At 54.3% G+C, this 18,288-nt stretch overlaps 1 protein-coding gene across 6 annotated transcripts in view; it reads right to left on the bottom strand.

Moving 5' to 3' along the window:
• The window catches only part of Adgrl1 (adhesion G protein-coupled receptor L1), a 41,231-nt gene extending 23,418 nt beyond the window's left edge, over positions 1-17,813 (bottom strand). For 2 of the 6 annotated variants that reach the window (XM_087900374.1, XM_087900375.1), the window contains exons 1-2: positions 17,661-17,810; positions 2,485-2,646 (exon numbers count right to left, since the gene is read on the bottom strand). In XM_087900374.1, coding sequence (XP_087756500.1) covers positions 2,485-2,554 — 70 coding nt within the window. In that variant the 5' untranslated portion in view covers positions 2,555-2,646; positions 17,661-17,810. Of the gene's footprint in view, positions 1-2,484; positions 2,647-17,660 lie in introns of all 6 variants that reach the window. The other 4 variants (XM_087900373.1, XM_087900377.1, XM_087900379.1 and 1 more) reach the window with 4 other exon arrangements.
• Positions 17,814-18,288: the final 475 nt, after the last annotated feature.

Here is an 18,288-nt window from a genome sequence, read left to right as displayed (position 1 = left end):
CAGGTGGGCACTGCCACATCTGGCTTGGAGATGACCTTTTTGCCACATCTGGCTTGGAGACGACCTTTTTTTTTTTTTTTTTTTAAATAGGAGAGATAAATTTAAAACGGGGCTGTCAAAGTGGACCCCAATGCAGTCTGACAAGGGTTCTAACAAAAAGGAGGGTTTGGGTATATTTTATTACTGTTGCAATACTAGTAATGGAGCTGAAGCTCGCACCCCTCAGCAAGCGTTATGCCATGCCTTTTATTCTGAGATGGGACCTCACTGACCTGTTTAGTCTGCCCTTGGAACTGTGGTCCTCCTACCTCCTGCACAGCTAGGACATGGGGCTGTGCTGTCACTCCGCACTGAGAGAGGCGATCTGACACATGCGTCACCCAGGGAAGGCTGTGTGCAGACACGGGGGAGGGGCGCCACAGCAGGAGGAGACCTCAGCAGGAGCCAGTTGGGCTGAAGCCATGATGGTGGGTCTTTGTTCTCCTGACAAGTCCCTGATGACAGGACTTAGGGTGGGGCCTCTGGTGGGGCAGATGGCTGCCGTGAAGGCCATTGACCAAGTCTGTGATAGGATTTCTACTGAGACTGGGACACCAGGACACGTTGTCATAGCAGAACTGCATGGAACTTTCCTCCTCCATGTCAAACCCCTTCACCAGACTGGGTTGAATCTGTCTTCGCAAAAAGCTGTCCCCCAGCACAGAAGCTTCTGTGGGTGCTGCTAGACCTCTGAGTGAATTACCAAGTTAGCAGCAGTCACAGAGAGAGTGACTGGGACCTCTTGCCTCCACCCCCCACCCAAGGAGCGGACTGGATCCCTGCAACCACTCTCCCACGGAGCTGTCTCTGCCTGCTTTGTTTGCCGAGTTACTGGGAATAGGGTCTTTCTGCGTAGCCCAGCCTGGCTGGAAACTTCGGGTCCTCGCGCATCAGCCTCCCCCAAATTCTGAGATTACAAGCATGTATCACCATGCCTAACTTTTGCATGCTTAAGTTCAGATAGCCACTAGTAGTAGCTTCCTCAGGCCTTGTTTTCTCAAGCTGTAAAATGGGCACACACCCACAGGTCAGGACCAGACAACAGGAATTTTAAACCAAAGAACTTTTCTTTGATTTTTTTTTAAAACAGTCTCACACATAGCCAGGTGGCCTCAAAGTCTAAGTAGTCAAGGCTAGCTTTGAACTCCTGATGTCCCACTCCATCCCCAGGGGTGGCAGCACACTCAGGGTTTCGGAGCATGCTGGACCATGCCAGACAGCTTCACATGAGGGGACAATCATAGCCACACAGTACAGCAGTAAGTCCCAACTCTGCTGCCCCCTGGCCTGGCTGGTGGCTCTGAGGAACCTAAACAGGTCCCTGGTCTCTGCTACCACAGAGGTTAATCTACGGTTAGGTACTGTGCTGAGAAGATGCTCATTCTTTTGTTATGGGTATTTCTCAGGATCCAGGGTTGACATGTGCCAGGCTGCCCTGGCAACCACCTAGGGATACTGGTTGCAGCCCAGCCACGCAGGGCGCAGGAAAGCAGAAACTGTAGATACCTGGGGGAGGCACAGCTGGGGTGAACTAAGCGCTGTGAAAGGTGTTTGTACTATGGTGGCAGAGCCACGCCGGCCCCTCTTCACAAACAGGGCCCACCTAACGTGGGCAGAGCCCCCAGAGGTGATAGCAGCCAGGCCCTTGGGTTTTGGGGGTGAGCAGAGCCCAGCTGAGAGAAGTTTCCCATGTGCTCCTCTCGTGCCATCTGCTTCCTCCTCTAATTTTAGCTTCTAGTCAGGGAGGGAGGCCGGGGGTGGAGGGCTGGCTCACATGGGGCTGGGGGTGGAGGCAGCCCCTCCTGGCCTAGTAGGGGTTGGGCCCAGAATTTGGGCACTAGGGAGTGTCACTGGCCAGCAAGACACTGCCAAGGCTTCAGAACAAGGCTGACAATATCCCTGTGACTTTCCAGAGGACAGGGCTGGCGAGGTGGGGAGGGAGACCCTCTAGGAAGGGGTCAGGCCAACAGACCCCTTCTTGGCTTCTGTTGCCCTGCACACAGCTTGTACCCAATCCAGAGATGGTAACTAGGTAATGTCAACAGTGGGCAGCAGGCTTAGGGCACTAATTGTGGCATGTGCAGGATCCCAGGCCGAAGCTGGGTAATTAGTTGTTTTTAAATAAACGTCAGCAGGCATGCTTTAATTAAGCCACGGTCCCAGGGAGCCTTGAAGATGTGATGGATGACGGGGGAGGGAGAGAGAGAAATAGCTGCCCCCTCCGGAAAGCCTGTCTTAGTCCTAGGGGTCTCCAAGCAGGACAGCACCTAGTGCCTGCTGGGGGTTCAACACCCTCAGTGGTGCCTGCCAAGGGTGACATCACCTTGCTCCCTCTGGCCTGGTTCAACTTCATCTGGGGCGGAGGCTGGTCCAGAGAATTTATGTTTTCCACCATCCCACGTGGGTTTGGAGATCTGGCCCTTCCCCAGCCCCGACAGCACCTACCTTGGGTAGCAGAGGTGACGAGGACAGTGGTGACACAGAGACTCCAGAGTGCTGCAGCCAAGCGGGCCATGGCGAAGGCCAGGGGCGGGTGCAGGACTCTCAGCGGACTGTGGGGTGGGTCTCGCCCCGCATCACCAGGGTACCACAGCCTGGCCCACCAGCCTGAGGGAGGACAGCATAGTGACACTGGGCAGGAACTGACCTCAGCAAGCCCAGTGGGGAGTCTGTCTTATGCTAATGGTGAGGTCCTTTCTGGACTGGGGTGCACACTGCCCTGTTCTGTGGTCACTCTCATCAGCTCTGGTACCTCTTCTCCCTGGGGGCAGCGTGATAGGTCAAGCAGGGCTGCCAAGCAACCGCCCACACCAAAGCTGCTTCAGCCTCATCCCTAACCCTGCCCTGCCCACTCCTCTCCGCCACCAGGCATCCTCATCCCTCCAGGAGGGCAAGGGGTGTCCAACTTGATTTCAGCCTCAGCTTTGGGCAAGAATCCAGCCCCGCCTCTAGCCTCTGCTTCCTGTCTCTCTGCTCTGGCAGCTAATTAGAATCCAGCTGGCTGGCGCCACAGATAGGGGACCAGGGACACCAAAGTCCCCTCTTTCCTTTCTAGGGGACTCTCGGGGTGAGATGGAGACAGGCAGGCGGGGTGGGAGGAGCGCTGAGGAGAGGAAGCGGGGAGCAGGGGTGTCATGAGCTCCTCCCCTACTCTCTGTTCCTGTGATGTCCACACCCCAATTCTCAGAGCTGCTGCAGCCTCACCTGACAACAGAGGAAGCACCATGCTGTACCCCCAAAGGCCCTCCTGTCAGCTAGCCTGTCCCAACCACTCCATTTCAGTATGTTCCAAATCTCTTCTTTCCTGTCTGGAATCCCTCAACACCGCCTCCCTATTTCTTCCTCCATCCATCCATTTTAAAGTCTTTGAGACTTTAAAAGGGGTCCTATCAAGGACCCTTTCTTTCCCCATTCCGCTCCACCTAGACCTGCCTGAGCACCTTTCCCATGCCTTTCCCTCTGTATGCAGCATCAGCTCATGGGTTAACCCACAGGGCTGCTGTCACTGTGCTTATATATAACTGTTTATCTGGTTAGGAAACTGCCCATCTGGGGATCTAGACTGCTTTGTTTATGACCACCACACCCAACTTTTAGAGCAGGCCCTACATAATGAGAAATTGTGTTTGTTGACTGAACCTCAGACCTATTGTTCCTGCCATCTCCCTCCTAAGTCCCATGACGGGTCTACCTTTGTGCGAGGTCCCACTTTATCCGTCACCAACCAGACCTAAGGATCCTGTGATGAGGCTCATCTCAAAGTTCACCTTCCCTCTACTCCTCAGGTGCCACCCTGCGGGCCTGTAACCCCACCTTTCCTCTTCTGCTCCCAGAAGCTCCCAGCCCCCAAGCACTGTCTGGGATGGTTTCCTGTGATTCTCAGGTACAGGCTTCTTACTTGAGGCTCAAGCTGAGGACAATTCTCCCTGATCCTGTGCCATAAATTCACCAATACCATCTACTTCGTTCTTTAACTTCTGCTCCCAGCCACCTCTGATGTGACCTTCCCATGGTGGCAGTCTGTCACTAACCCCCTAGAGGTCTGTCCTGCCTCTTCTGTGACCGCCATGGCTGTCTCTCTTCTTACCACCAGGCTTCTGACCATCTAGACGCCTTCTTCCCTCATCTGCTCAGACATGAGTGGCCTGGGACATATGTGGGCCACTTCTGTACTGGAGATGAAACCCCCTGGGCACTCACCCACCTCTACTTCCCAGGTAGTCAAGGCAGATCTCACCCGCCTCTTCCAGAGCTTTCTTTCCAGCATGCTAGCTTCGGAGGCAGGAGGATATGCAACTGCAAAAGGCTGCAAAGCCACAGGAGGCTCTAGAAGCCCCTGCCCCATGTGGGTCTGAAACACCCTGAGCAAATCCAGGGCTGGGTCTCCATGCCACCAGCTCCCCAGCCCTGCTCCCTCAGGGAAGCAAACTGTTATACTGTTGTAAGAGCAACCATCCCACATGTACCCAGTGGGCTCAGACCCTTATCGGACAGGAAGGCTGCATCCTTGATGCAGAGACCCCAGGGGATTCCCCATACAGCTCATGACCTAAGGAGGCTACACGTGTCCTCTCTAGCAGAACTGGACCACAAGAAATTCTGCCTATCCAGTGACAGATGCCTTCCAGGTTGAAATCTCAGAAGGCCAGACCCTCGCTTGCCTCTCCTCGCCTGTCCCAGCTGGAGAGAGAGTCAGGGGTCTGTCTCCACTGTACTCTTTTGTCTAAACACTCTAGGCTTCCTGCAGGCAGAGGGATCGGTATGTTTTTAAAAATTGCAACACAGGAACTGGAGAGATGGCTCAGCAGCCAAGAGCACCTGCCAAGTGGCACAGGGCCACCCAGTCCCCAACACCCACATGGTGGCTCACAGTCACCTGTAACTCCAATCCAGGAGACCCAATGCCCTCTTCCGACCCCCAAGGACACCAGGCACTGAGAGGGCGCACATGCACAAGTAAAAATCCATATATACATTAGAAATAAAATATGGCCTAATTTAAACTACTTAAAATATGGGGTTTCTTCTGGTGTGTAGATGGAACCCAAGGTCTCCTAAATGCTAAGTATTCATTCTACTGGTGACCCGCACCCCTAGCCCCCAAAACACCCAGGTGTACAGTAGGTGGAATTAATTACAGAGTCATTTTGAATGTTTGGCTTGGTCTTTGAGTAGCCCAAGCTGGCCTTCATTCACAGCAGTCCCCCTGTCTCAGTCTCCTGTAAACTGGGATTGCAAGTGTATGATACTACACTTGGTTTCTATTACTTAGTGACAGGGCTCTCTATTCGGACGCCCAGGCTTTTGTGAACTCCTGGGCTCAAGCGACACTCCTGCCTCCGCCTCCCCTCTAGCTGGGACTCCAGACATTTGTCAGTGCGCCAAGCCTCCCCCAGCAGCTGTTGGCTCTGCAATCCCAGGGTTGAACTGGGTCTTGTGCATGCTAGGCAAGCATTCTTCCAAGGAACTACACCAAGCCTTTCTAGTTTTCTTGTTTGTTTTTCAAGATAGGGTTTCCCCGGGTAGCTTTGGCTATCTGGAACTCACTTTGTAGACCAGGTTGGCCTCGAACTCACAGAGACCCACCTGCCTCTGCCTCCTGAGTGCTGGGATTAAAGGTGTACACCACCAACACCTGGCTATTCTAGTTTTCTTAAGGCTGGCATTGTGTGTATGGGCCAGATGGCATGGTTCTTTTTCCTTTGAATGCTAAAGATGGACCCAGGCTCGCGGTAAGCTAGAGCTGGGGAAGCCAGCTTCCTAAACCATAGGTTGAAGTCTCACAAATTGAAGGGTTAGTGAAATGTTGCCAACTTTTCATCAACTGTCTCAATGTGCGAAGAACAAAAACTAATTCAAATCAAACATGAACCTGCGGCATGTCTGACAGTACTAGCCTGTGCTACATTCTCTGACTTCATAGGACCCTCGGTGCGGAGTGCCCAGCATTTGCAGCGTGTACCTTGTCTCTCAGACAGATGCCACAGATGTGTGCTCGGCAGTGTTGTCTGGTCTTACAAAGCTTTCTGCATTTCTGCACACATAGTGGTTTAATTAAGGGAAAATAAGAACTCTGATTATTTGCCCACTATCTATTCCTAAGTATGCTTTTGGATTGTATTTCGTGGTCTGATTTTTAGACTTGTTTGAGCTCAGGAGGCAGAGACAGGTGCCTGGTCTATAAATCAAGTTCCAGGACAATGATACATAAACAAACTCTGTCTTGACACCTCCCCCCCAAAAAAAAGACCTTGAGGGGCCTGAGTTGGGTTCCCAGCTCCCATGTCATGTGGCTCATGATCATCTACAATTCTATTCCGGGGACCTGAGGTCCTTTGGCCTCTGAGCACCTGGGTGGACATGTGCATATCCACACATACACACAATTTAAAAATAATAACAAACCTTTTTTAAATTGCTGATTTCAGTTTCATGAAACAAAAACTGAATGAATACTGGTTTAGGATTAGGACAGAATTTCCAGCAAGTTCTGAGCACTGCCAGACATGCGTCTGCCATTTTGAACCCTATTCGTGTGAAACTGGTTCTCAGGACAGATGTTGCTAAAGTAACTCTGAACAACACAAAGGATACTTTGTATCCTGCAATAGCAACAACTCAGCCAAGATTTCATTCCGGCTATATAAACTTCAAGCACCCACGTCTCATTAGCATGCACACTTGATTTTATCTTTAGAAAATGGTGAAATTATGTGTATACCAAAGAAATGTTTTGAAATTCCCTTATGGTTTATGGTCGACCAGTGTTTATACTAGATTCGTGTGTCAGTTTCTCAGGTAAAAAGGAAATTAGGAAGTCTTATGGTAGACAAACACTGAGTCACACTTCAAGATTTTTCCAGATATGCTGCTGGCACACACCTTTAATCCCAGCACTCAGGAGGCAGAGGCAGGAGGATCTCTCTATGACTTCAAGGCCAGCCTGGTCTACAGAGTAAATTCTAGGGCAGTCAGAGCTGCATAGTGAGACTTTGCTCCCTAAAAACAAACAAAAGAAAAAAATGAAGACACAGTTCTAGGGTGGGCTGTACAGGGCCTTGTAAAGCCGTGCTCCTTCACACACAGCCTCCGGCGCTCGACTACGGTAGCTGGGGTCCTGGGCAGCTGAAAACTTACTTTCTCATTGTTCTGAGAGCCGGGCTTCCATCAAGGGCTTCCTGCCCAACATGCAGACTGCCGTCTCCCTGTCCTCACTCAGCCTTCCTGGGTGTGTAGGAGAGACGTCCCTGTGTACTTCATGTTCTTATAAGGACATCACTAGCCCATTCTTCCCCACCACCACAAGGCCCATGACAGGAGCTCATTTAACCTTAGCTGTCCCACTAGAAGCTCCCCAAATCTTCTCTCCAGCAAGGTGGTGGCTACAGGAGGAGGCAAGCGGATCTTGAACTGAAGGCCAATCTGAGCTACAGAGTTCTAGGTCAACCTGGATAACTTAGAAATTATTTAAAAATAAAACTTATGCTGGGTGCAGTGGCATTAATCTCAGTACTTTGGAGGCAGAGATGGACAGATCTCCATGAGTTTGAGGCCAGTCAGGTCTACATAGAAAGTCCCAGGCCAGGGCTACATAGTAAGATGTCTTTAAAACATAACTTTAAATTTTATTTTAATTATGTGTGTGTATGTATAGGGGGTATGTGCACATGAGTGCTGATGCCAAGGGAGCTCAGAGGCACTGGATCCCTGAGGCAACTGACGTAAGTGCTGGGAATCAAACTTGCATTCTCTGGAAAAGCAGAACCCACGTCCCTAACAGGTGAACCATCTATCTCTCCCGCCTTTAAATGTCGATTTTTCAAAAGGTCAAGGCATGATAGAATATAGTGTCTTCACACACTCTCCATCTTATGCTTTGAGGCAGGGTCTCTCACTGAACCTGGAACTCAACAGCTGTGTGGAGTGCCTGGCTAGCTCCCTGCCAACTCTGCCACCCCGATCCTCCTGACTTCACTGGGGTTATGGAGACACACTGCCACACCTGGGGTTTTACGTAGGCTCTGGGGATTCAAACTCAGGCTGGCCTTGAGTTTGTGGCAATCCCTCTGCCTCTACCTCCAAAGTGCTGTGATGACGGGTGTGCGCTATCACAGCTGGCTGCCATGAATCTCATTTAACCACAACAATGGAGCCAGGGGCTGCAGTACCCATTTTATGGAATCGGTACCTTCTGAGACTCTCCTGGGCACCAGCTCTGCCCAGCACAGTGCCCTCCTCCCTGAAGCTCCTGCCCTCACTCTCTACAGCTTGCTCCTCCGCACCCCACGGGTCAGAGGGTGCTCATCAGCACGTGAACCATTCTGTCCCTCTTTTGCTCAGAATACCCCATGGCTCCCACCTTAAAGCCTCACTGGGCTCCCACACATGGTTCAGAGCAGTACGCGACAAAGAAACCCCTCCCAGGCTCCAGCCATTCTCAAGTGCTGAGAGAATGGGATACTATAGTGGCAGCTCCAGGAATCAGGTGTGCACATAGCTGTGCCCATCTCTTTCTCATACCATGTGACCCTGGGGAAGCAGGGCTGGCGACTCACCCTTAGTGGCAACCCGACCCTGGTGTGTCCCCCAGGGGGCCATACGCCTGCCTCCATGCTTGTCTGAGTTCTCCTTAAGCCTAGAGGGGCACGTGCAGCAGGGTCTGTCCTCGAGTGCCCTAGGGTGGGGACAGGGAGTGTAACAGGAGGAGAAGCGGCTGCTGGAGGAGAGGGGGCGCCTGGAGCCTGCCCTAGCCTGCAGTTGCCACAGCAACCCTGTATGCTGAGTGAGTGGGAGTCTGAGTGTCTGAGGAGGGGTGGTAGGCAACGAGAAGAGGGCCCTGGGCTCCTCCTGGCCTCGCTTGCTCGTCTCTGGAGCAGCGACCCCTTAGGCACCTTGTCTCCAGTCGTTGGCTGTGAGTTCACTTCTGCCTGCACTTCCACTGGTGGGCACAGTGACCGGTAGCAGAACCAGTCTGGAGTGGAGCTCTGGGCCTGGATCAGTTGATCAGGCTCGTGGCCTTTTGGGCCCATGTCCTGGGCCCTACATGGGAACTAGCAAGGGTATTTGTAGAGATGGCACAGGTGCCTGAGAGTTCTGGGCATAAGTCCTTCTCCAAGAGGGTTTGGGGCGAGGACAAGGGTACCTTAGGCTCACCAGGCAGCAGCCTAGTCCTCTCAAGTGCCCTGCCTCACACACAGCTGAACTGGACCCCTGAGCCGCCTTTACCCAGCAGTCACTTTTACCCTGAACTCCTGGCTCTTGCCCTCGTTCTCCACAGCAAGGCCAGGGCTAGCCAGCTAGCACCCGCATCATTTCTCTTTCTGTCCATGGCTGCCACCTTCCTCAGACCAAAAGCCCTCAGTGGGAACCCCAAACCTTACAACAGGACCGCATGCCCCCCCCCCCAGGACCTCTACCTAGACCGCCCCTCCCCAGCAGCGACCCTTGTCCACTCCAGCATCCCAGTGCTCTGCCCCGTGTCTTCTTTACGTCCCCGTGGTTCTTACGCCAGGGAACCTCAGATTTTCATTACACACTGCTCCTCTCTCCCACCAGACACTGCTCTGCAGGGTTGTGTATGAGTCTGTGTCCTAGAACCCAGCAGAGAAGGAACTGGACCTCTAATTATTGGGTAGAGAAGCTCAAGAATGCTGCCCTAGCTGGAAACAGACATGGGAGTGTCACAAGTTCAATGCCAGCCTGGTCTACAAAGTGAAACCAAGATGGCCAGGATTAAATAGGTGGTGATATTCTGTTTCAAAATAAATAAATGACTTTTTAAAAATGTAAAGGCTGGGGGTGTGGTTCAGTGGCAGTGCCCCCCTTTTTGGTAAGGTATCCCCTTGCCAAGCACACACAAGGCACTAGGGATGGACCCAGCTGGCCACTGGGCATCCCTGTATTACAGGGAGGCTAGGGCTATCCCCAGATGCCTTCTCTCTAGTCTCCCCTGAGCCTACCCCCTCACCTATACCCAGTCTCTACCCTAAATCCAGAATATTTGCAAAATGAAAACCCAGTTCTATCACTCCCTGCCTACAGGTCTTAATGGGTCCCCACTGCCCCTGTGACCTAATACAGCATGCCAGGCTGTTCCTAGGGGCCCTACACAGGGCCTTCCTCTAACTCTCCCTCATACGTGCAGCTCCAGTACCCGACATCCGACCTGTCTCCATCCTAAGGTCCCATCCGCAAGGACTGTTGGCAATCCGTCCTCTTTCCCACACTGCTTCTCTGCGATCTGCTCCCTGAACTGGACTCACGCCCAGCTGTAGATGGCCTCAGAGAAAGTCCTATCCTCAGCTACCACACAGAAAGCCCTGAGCTCAGAGTAGGTGCTTATTAGACAAAACAGGTGCAAAGAGAAAGGCCTGTGGGGGGTGGGGGAGCGCTCAAGACTGGGGCATATGTGTGAGTGGTAGTCAGGGACTTGCAAAGGTCCTGAGGCGGCAGTGTGCTGAAGCACAGACACAGGAGGTAGGCAGCAGATGAAGGGGGGACTGGAACGAGGTGAGGTGGCACTTGCTATAGGCCATGCAGGCCCTCATGGGCCTCTGAGATGACCCCAGCCTTTTCTGTGCCTGAGGTGGAAGCATTTCTAGGCAAAGGGCGAAAGAAATGTCTCATAAATGTTCACCTCTGCTGCAGAGGTCTTCGCCGGAGAGAAGGCTGTATGTAGATGGTGGTCACATCAGCCCATCCTCTCCTCTTCTGCACCCACCAAACCCAAGGTAGAGACTCATTCTTCCCATCTGCTCCCTTCCCTGCCTATCAACCCTGTCCTCGGCTCTGTCTCGAAGCCACGGTGCCATCCATGTCTCAAGGTCACCATGTCACCACATCCCCATGTCTTGAGGTTACTGTGTGACCTCATCTCTATGCCTTGAGACCACTACACTACCTCATCCCCAAGTCTCGAGGCCAGGAAAAGCTAGTTGTTTCTGGCCTCCACTCTGACGCCTCTGGATATGGGTTTTCCCCCCCTAGTGCTCCAACTCCTCCCGTGGAGGATCTGACCTGGGGCCAGGTTCATTCCTAGTTTGCTCAGTCCTGGGAAGCTCACCTCCTCAGTTCTACCAGAAGCAGGTCTCATGCTGAGCTTCTTTATCCTCCACAGGTGAACCCCAGACCTCCCCAAACCCAACTGACAACGCTTGGGTCCAGCCCAGCTCCTTACCCACAGCTACAAAACACCCTTTCTTTCCTTATCCGAGTCCTGCTTCTTTCTCACCTCGGGGAGGACTTTCTTCTCAGGCTCTCTAGCCAGTTTCTCCTCCAGGCCACAGCTGGGGAGCCCCCTCCTCTAGGAAGTGCTGACCTACATGCCTGCCCGCTTTGCTCTGTGCTACTGTAAACTAAGACCAGGGCAGCGGGGGATGTGTCCACCTCCCAGTGTTCCTGTCCACCCAAGCTTCACCTCCCATGCCATGGCAGAGCTGAAATCTGTGCCATGGACGAGGGTGGACAGGATGCCTCTGCCCGCTGATGAATGCATGCTGGCAAGGCGGGAGAGCAAGGTCCAGAAAGGGAGATTTCAGAGGATTCTCAATAGGGTAAAGAGGGAAGCACAGAATAGCATCCTCAGGTCCAAGGTTCAAATCCGGTCTCTCAGCAGGGCACAGTTAGTGGCACAGTATGGTTTTAAGGCTCAGAAGTAACATCTGGTTTGGGGCTGCACGATCTCATAGTGGAGCACTTGCCTAACATGTGGGAAGTCCTGGGTCCTGTCTCCACTACCTAAAGTAAACAAACAAATAAGCAGTCTTTCTGCCTGCTCCCCTGGGCATCTACCATGTGTCATCCAGGGGCAGGGGAAGCAGTGGTAATGAGGTAGATTTGATCGGGTACTAGTGCAGCGGAAGAAAATGCTAGAAGAGGAGTTGGGGCGGGAGACTTACATTTTCAATTACTTTTACATTATACGTATGGGTGTTTTGCCTGCATGGATGTCCATGTACCATATAAGTGTGGTGCCCACAGAAGCCAGAGAAGACCCCGGTCACTAGAGTTACAGACTGCTATCAGTGGTCACATGGGTGCTAGGAACTGAATCCAGGTCCTCTGGAAGAGCAATCAGTGCTCTTAACCACGAAGCCACCTCTCCGGTGATCACGGGAACCAGCACGCTCACCTGGAGAGGACACTTTAGCCAAGTCATGCAGAAATCCATGGAAGGAAAAGGCGTTCTAGGCCATTGGTGGTTTGTGCAGAGGTTTACAGAACAGGTCCAGGGAGAATGAGGAAATAGCAACGGGGGCGGGGGGGGCGCAATCAGACTATGCCTGGTGCCTGGGTCCTGAGGCACTCAAGTGTTCCCCAAATGGGAGTGCCCTTCGGTTGCGATGTTCTGGGGCCCTTCTTGCCTGCAGGGAGCTAAGAAGTGCTTCCTACATCTTTAGGGTAAAGAGAATGATGAACTCACACAGAGTCAGCCCACAAAAGCTCACAGAAATTTCCATCTTGCTTTTCGGGGCAGGGGGTAACCAAACCTGGACTCAGAACCATAGACTATACTTCTCAACTGAGCAGTTCTGCCTTGGGGTCGGTTTGGAGAAGTCACCGAGCACAGCACAGCAGTGTCTGTGTGAGATATTGTTGGCACTTGGTAGGTGGAGCCCTAAGGTGTTATTAGGCACCCTATAGATTGCAGGGACGTCTCATAAAGAACACCAAGAAGAGTCTTGGGTTCCCATGCCTGTCATCCCACTACTCAGGAGGCTGAGGCAAGAGAGTGGAACGTAATGTGTCCGGTCTGGGATACACAGGGAGGAGAGGGCACACAATAACCCAACATGCACATCAGGACACAACACGGGGGGTACCACTGGGCCACCAGGACTTCACAGTTCACCTTAAAGCTATTTTTTAAGCCTTTATGAGTATGTGTGGGGGGGATTGCTTATTTTTAGCTCTGGGGGGTGCAAAACTATTTTTATCCTCCAGTTTATTAACTGAATTGTTATCTTACCCCCCCCTTTGGAGTGGGAGGTGAGCAAAATGCAGAATTCTTGGTACTACCTTCCCAAGGCCTAGAAAAACCTAAATCAGGTGGAGGGTCCCATCCCAAGGAGAAGTAGGGTCAGTGCCCAAGGGGCATTGGGACCAACTGCTCGGACTTTGACTCAAGGGCTCTCAGCCCCCTTGTGAGGGTAAGTGTTCCTCAAAATCCCCCTCCAGGACTAAACCCTATAGCACACAGTCATTAGAAGTCACGTTCCCAAGAAGACACCCTCATACACAAAGGTACGTATAAGTCCCATGAGACTGTCCCCGGGTGGGCAAAGGCAAGCAGAAGAATATAGCACAGCTAACCCAACCCAGGCCTTGCTTCTTTCTTTACTCACTCAACCTGTACCTCTACTAAAGCCCCGCCAGCCACAAGCTCCCCGTTTGCTAGCCTTTATTAAGAGGTCCCACATTCTTGTGGGACTCCAGCCAAACCAGACAGGTCTCCTAAATACAGCAGGAAGACCTTGCTTCTTAAAAGGGGACCAGGACAAAGAGTTACCACACAGGGTTCCTCTCCAACTCTAAGGAGAGCCCCCCCCCCCCATTTAGTCAAGTGTGCTAGCCCGGCCCTCACTCTCCCTTTCCTTCCTTTGTTTAAAAACATTAGTTTTAGCCAGGCAGTGGTGGTGCACGTCTTTAATCCCAGCACTCGGGAGGCAGAGGCAGGTGGATCTCTGTGAGTTTGAGGCCAGCCTGGTCTACAAGAGTTAGTTCCAGGACAGGCTCCAAAAACTACAGAAAACCCTGTCTCAAAAAAACAAAACAAAACTTACTACTTGTAATCATATTTATAAAGTGTGGGGGAGGCGCAACAGCATGAGCACAGGTGTTCACGGATGGAGAGATGTCAGGTCCCTTGGAGCAGGGGTTACAGGCAGTTATGAGCTGACGAGGTGGATGCTGAAAACTGAATTCTGGTCCTCTGCAAGAGCAGTACACACTTTTAATCCCTGAGCCCCCCCCCCCCCAATTATTAAGGCGTCTTCCTCTGAAGCCTAGCATAGCCTCAAACTCATGCTCAGCCCTCCGAGTGTTGGAATGGCAGGCCGGCACTACCACATGCAGCTCAGCTGAAAGGGTCCCTGAGCTCCCAAAGCAAACCTAGCAACAAGATCCCTGAACTTCTGAATCTTACTCAGGCAGACAGACAGTAAACAGACAGGCACAATAAATCAGGAAATTACAGAGGTGTGAAAGCCACAGGCTCCACAGAGAGCCAGGGGGGCTGTGGGAGCTGCAGTCTGAAGCAGAGCGCATGGGCCATGTCCTGGACAGAAGTGCCTTTGAAAAGGTGGGATCTCCAAGAGCGTGGTGGGACTGTGAAGGAGTGGAATGAAGGAGAAAAGGTAGCAGTGTGCTTCATACCCTAAGGTTGCAACCTGAGGGGCAGAGGATCTCTCTTCACAGTATAGTGCTGCCCTCCCTAGAACACAAGCATATGCGCGCGCACGCACACACACACACGCGCATACACACACGCACGCATACACACACACACACACCTCTCCTCTGTCAGACTATGAGCCAAGGGAATAGAAGGGGTCACTATCCCAGTGGCACCTCATTGCCTGGAACGAAACAGAAAAAGCGCCTGTGTTTGCAGTTTGCTTGGAGAGGAGTGCGAACCCTGCTTGCTTCAGGCAGTTCTGGGGCACACAGCTGAGCTCACACTAGTAGGTGTGGGCAAGGGAAAGCCCTCTTGCTCTGTGCACACAGACAGCTGCCCAAGAGTCAACCCTCAGCGAAACTCACCAAGGAAAGCACCCTTGGGACCCAGAGGGGCAATTACACACGGGAATTAAGCTAGTCACTAGCTTAGGCCTGAGTCATAGAGTGCACAAGAGGCACACATGGATACAAGCAGAAGTGGGAAGCCGGCTGGAGTCAGTGACACCAGGTCTCCTCCTAGCTGTGGAGAGCCCCCACCTTAACCCCAGGATCCCATTTTCTTGTATAGCAGAAGCCATTTGGTTCCATCCCAGGCAGAGAGCACTGCATGCCTTCTTGCTGGGCACCTCCAGCTCACCAGGGAACCCCCCCACCTTGGTCAACCCCTCCTCCAGTGTTCCCGCAGAGGGGCTGGAGGAGGGGAAGTGTCTGGCAACGGGGAAATCTGATCCCTGACAGCAGCCCACACAGAAACCAGAGCTTTCAGTGTCCTTGGCCACGTCTGGGTGGAGAACCGGCAGAGGGCGGGAACAGAGACCAGAGACTCCCCATCTGCGGTGGGAGGCGGCTTCCACCCCTACTACTCTTCTTTAGGGGTACATGCTCCAGGGGTTCTCAGCTGCCTGACGCTCTTCATTCTCCTCTGTTAGATACTCAGGCCGAGGCTGAAGCACCAGAGGGTCTCCTGCCAGCCTGGGGGAACAGCCGACACACAGACACAAGAGACACAGGCGGCAGACAGTCCCATGTGCGGGTGGAAACCAGAGGGCCTGATGCAAACACACTCCACCGGCTGGGCCCGGCGACCGCAGGCTCCTCCCCCCTCTCGTGGGGCTTCCAGAGCGCCCTCTAGGAGAAGGGGGTTCCCCAGGGCAGGCTGGGAATAGAAGTCTAGCTCCGTGTCTCTGGCCTTCCACCTCCTCCTAGGCTCAGTGGCCCAGGTGCACTAGTCCCCAGCTCCCCACCCTCCCCAACTCTGGGGGTTATCTCCATGCCTAAGGGTGTCCAGCAGCACAGGTGATAGCGGAGTATGCCGGTCCCCACACAGAGGTGTCAGAGAGCACGTCAGAAGGCAGAAGCAACAGGGTAGCCCGAGCCAGAGAAGGAAGATGGTGGCAGGCCAGCAGGAGGGCCAGTACCCATTCACATACATGGCTGTGGTTGGTGCAAAGGTGCCACGCCGCCAGCCATGGAATTAGTTCCCCTTTCCGCCTTCCAGATGATTTTTCATCTCTGTAATTAATGGGCAAGTCATATCTGAACGGCGTGGCACGCAAATTGCTAGTTAGGAAAATCACAGATAATTTTCTCGATATGATAATGAAGGCTGTATTCTGTCTCCTATTCTCCCTGTTTTCATCCTACTTTTAAGTAATAAATTCGGCATTAATGGGCAGGGTGTGGAGAGGAAGTCACCTGTCCCCAAAGCTGGGACCTGTCCTGGCCGGCCTTCCCCAGCACACACACACCAAGGTCCCCAGCGCCTGATTGTGGGCAGATGGAGAACAGAAAGCTAGGGGTGCTGGTGGGGACACTCATGGAACACCCTGACATTCCATGATTGATGGGCTAGTGCCGGGGTCTAAGGAGCAGGTGGAGCGCAGGGAGCCATCAGGCTGGGGGCCAAAATGGAGTTGGGCTTGGGGTTGGATTACCAACTCTCTTCTGCCCTTGGGGTGCAGGAAAGAGAAACAGGTACCGATGGCCTCTCTCTCAGCAGCACTGGAGGTCAACAGGCCCAGACGAGACATCCACCCTCAGGTGTCCTCCACACCTGTCCTCACACCATCTAACACCCTCTCCACAGTGACCCCTCACTCTGTCGGAGGCATGAGGGTAAGCAGAGAGAGGGGGAGACAGACAGAGATAAAGAGGCTGCCAGCCATCTTGGCGGCCATCTTGAACCCCTCCCCCAACTCCCCCTAACGCACCACATGTTTGGATATAGGAAGACAAACCCGGGCTCTGGGTCCCTCAGAGGTTGGGAAAGCAGGCGGATCCGGTTCGCACTGGGACAGGTGGAACACCCATGAAGATGTCAAGGCTGAGGAGAAGGTGGGGTGAGAGGACCAGGAAGGTCCAGGATATAAGATGCTGGGCAAGGATAGGGCTGGGAGCTGACCTAGAGAAGTGTACGGACTGGATGTGTGAGCTTAGGGGATGTTTGCTGGCGGGGCGCCGTCTTCATATGGGTGCCTGGGGTGCACTGAACTGATGCCATTTGGGGGCATTTTCTCGCGACTGCTGGAGTATACACGACCCTTCCAAAACACACACACACACACACACACACACACACACACACACACACACAAACTGGACTTTCATCCCAGGACCCTCAAACGGGACGGTGACAGCAGAACCACACAGCTCTAGTTCAGGAACCTGGAAAAGGGGAGAGCTCGTTCCGGTAGATCCAACCTGACAGCCTCCATCGGTGCTTAACCGGGTACCTCACGCCTGCACCCGGTCCTGCCTACGGCGCCCCTCCGGGCTGAAACCCATTCGACACCCAGACAGACCTCTCCCCATCCTCCCGCGCCGTGCCTCCCAGAGAAAAACAACCCTAAAGCTAGCATCCTGCGGAGCCAGCCCCCCGACATGGCTCCTCTGGGGAGCCCGGGCCCGCGCGCCGCGCGCACACGCACCCTCTCCACTCACACCCAGACACCTACACAAACAGGGCGCCAAGCACCCGCGCGCACACGCACCGGGGACACGCAGGCACCGCCGCGCCGCTTCCCCACAAAGGCCGGCGCGCGCGCGGGCACACGCAGCCACGCGCGGGCACACTCGCGGTCCCCTCCCCCTGCAGGGCACCCTGCGGCCGCCCATCCGCACCCCCACCTAGCCCCCGGCGGGCGGGGGTAGGGTGCTTCCCCCGCCCCTCTCGCCGCGCACACCTGGCCCAGGTGCGGCGTGGCCTGCGACTCCCGCACACTCACCTGTCCAGCGGCGCTTCGGGGTCGGCCGTGCGCGCTCCTCCGGCGGCTCCGCGAAGCCGGGCCCCCCGCCCGGCTCATCTCCCGGAGCCCGGCCCAGGGGGAAGCGGGGAGGGGGTGTCTGAGCGAGGGCGGCCTCCGTGTCCCTTCCTTCCTCGGGCCCAGCACTGCCGCCACCGACCAAAATTTAAAAGGGGGGAAAAATAAAAAAAATAAAGAAAGGAAAGAAAAGGCAGATCGCGGCGCTCCGGAGGCGGCCCCGGCCCCGGGCGCGCGGGTCTGCGCCCCTCACGGGGAGCGAGGCGTGGAGGCGGAGGGGCGGGGGCGGCGTCAGAGCTCGGGGGGCTGGGGCGAGGCGGAGCCCCCCGAGGCGGCGCCGGCTGCCCGCATCTCCCCCGCAGCTCCGCGGCCCCGACGGAGGCGGCACGTGTGTGCCCAGGCGACTTCCCAGCGTCCCCGGACGGCAGCGGGCGAAGGGTTAACGCGGCAGCCCGGGCGGCCCCGCAGGCCCCCGCCGCCCGGCGGCGCCGCTCCCGGGCCCGCACGGCCCCATCCGCCGGGGCGTCTCCGGCAGACGGCGGGGCGGGGGCGCCGCAGCGCTGACTGCTCCCGCGCCGACCGCTCGCGCTGC

The sequence above is a fragment of the Myodes glareolus genome, chromosome 22, assembly GCF_982192425.1.
Source record: "Myodes glareolus chromosome 22, mMyoGla1.1, whole genome shotgun sequence".
In the NCBI taxonomy this organism is placed as follows: domain Eukaryota; kingdom Metazoa; phylum Chordata; class Mammalia; order Rodentia; family Cricetidae; genus Myodes; species Myodes glareolus.
This window is presented reverse-complemented; position numbering and strand designations above follow the sequence as displayed.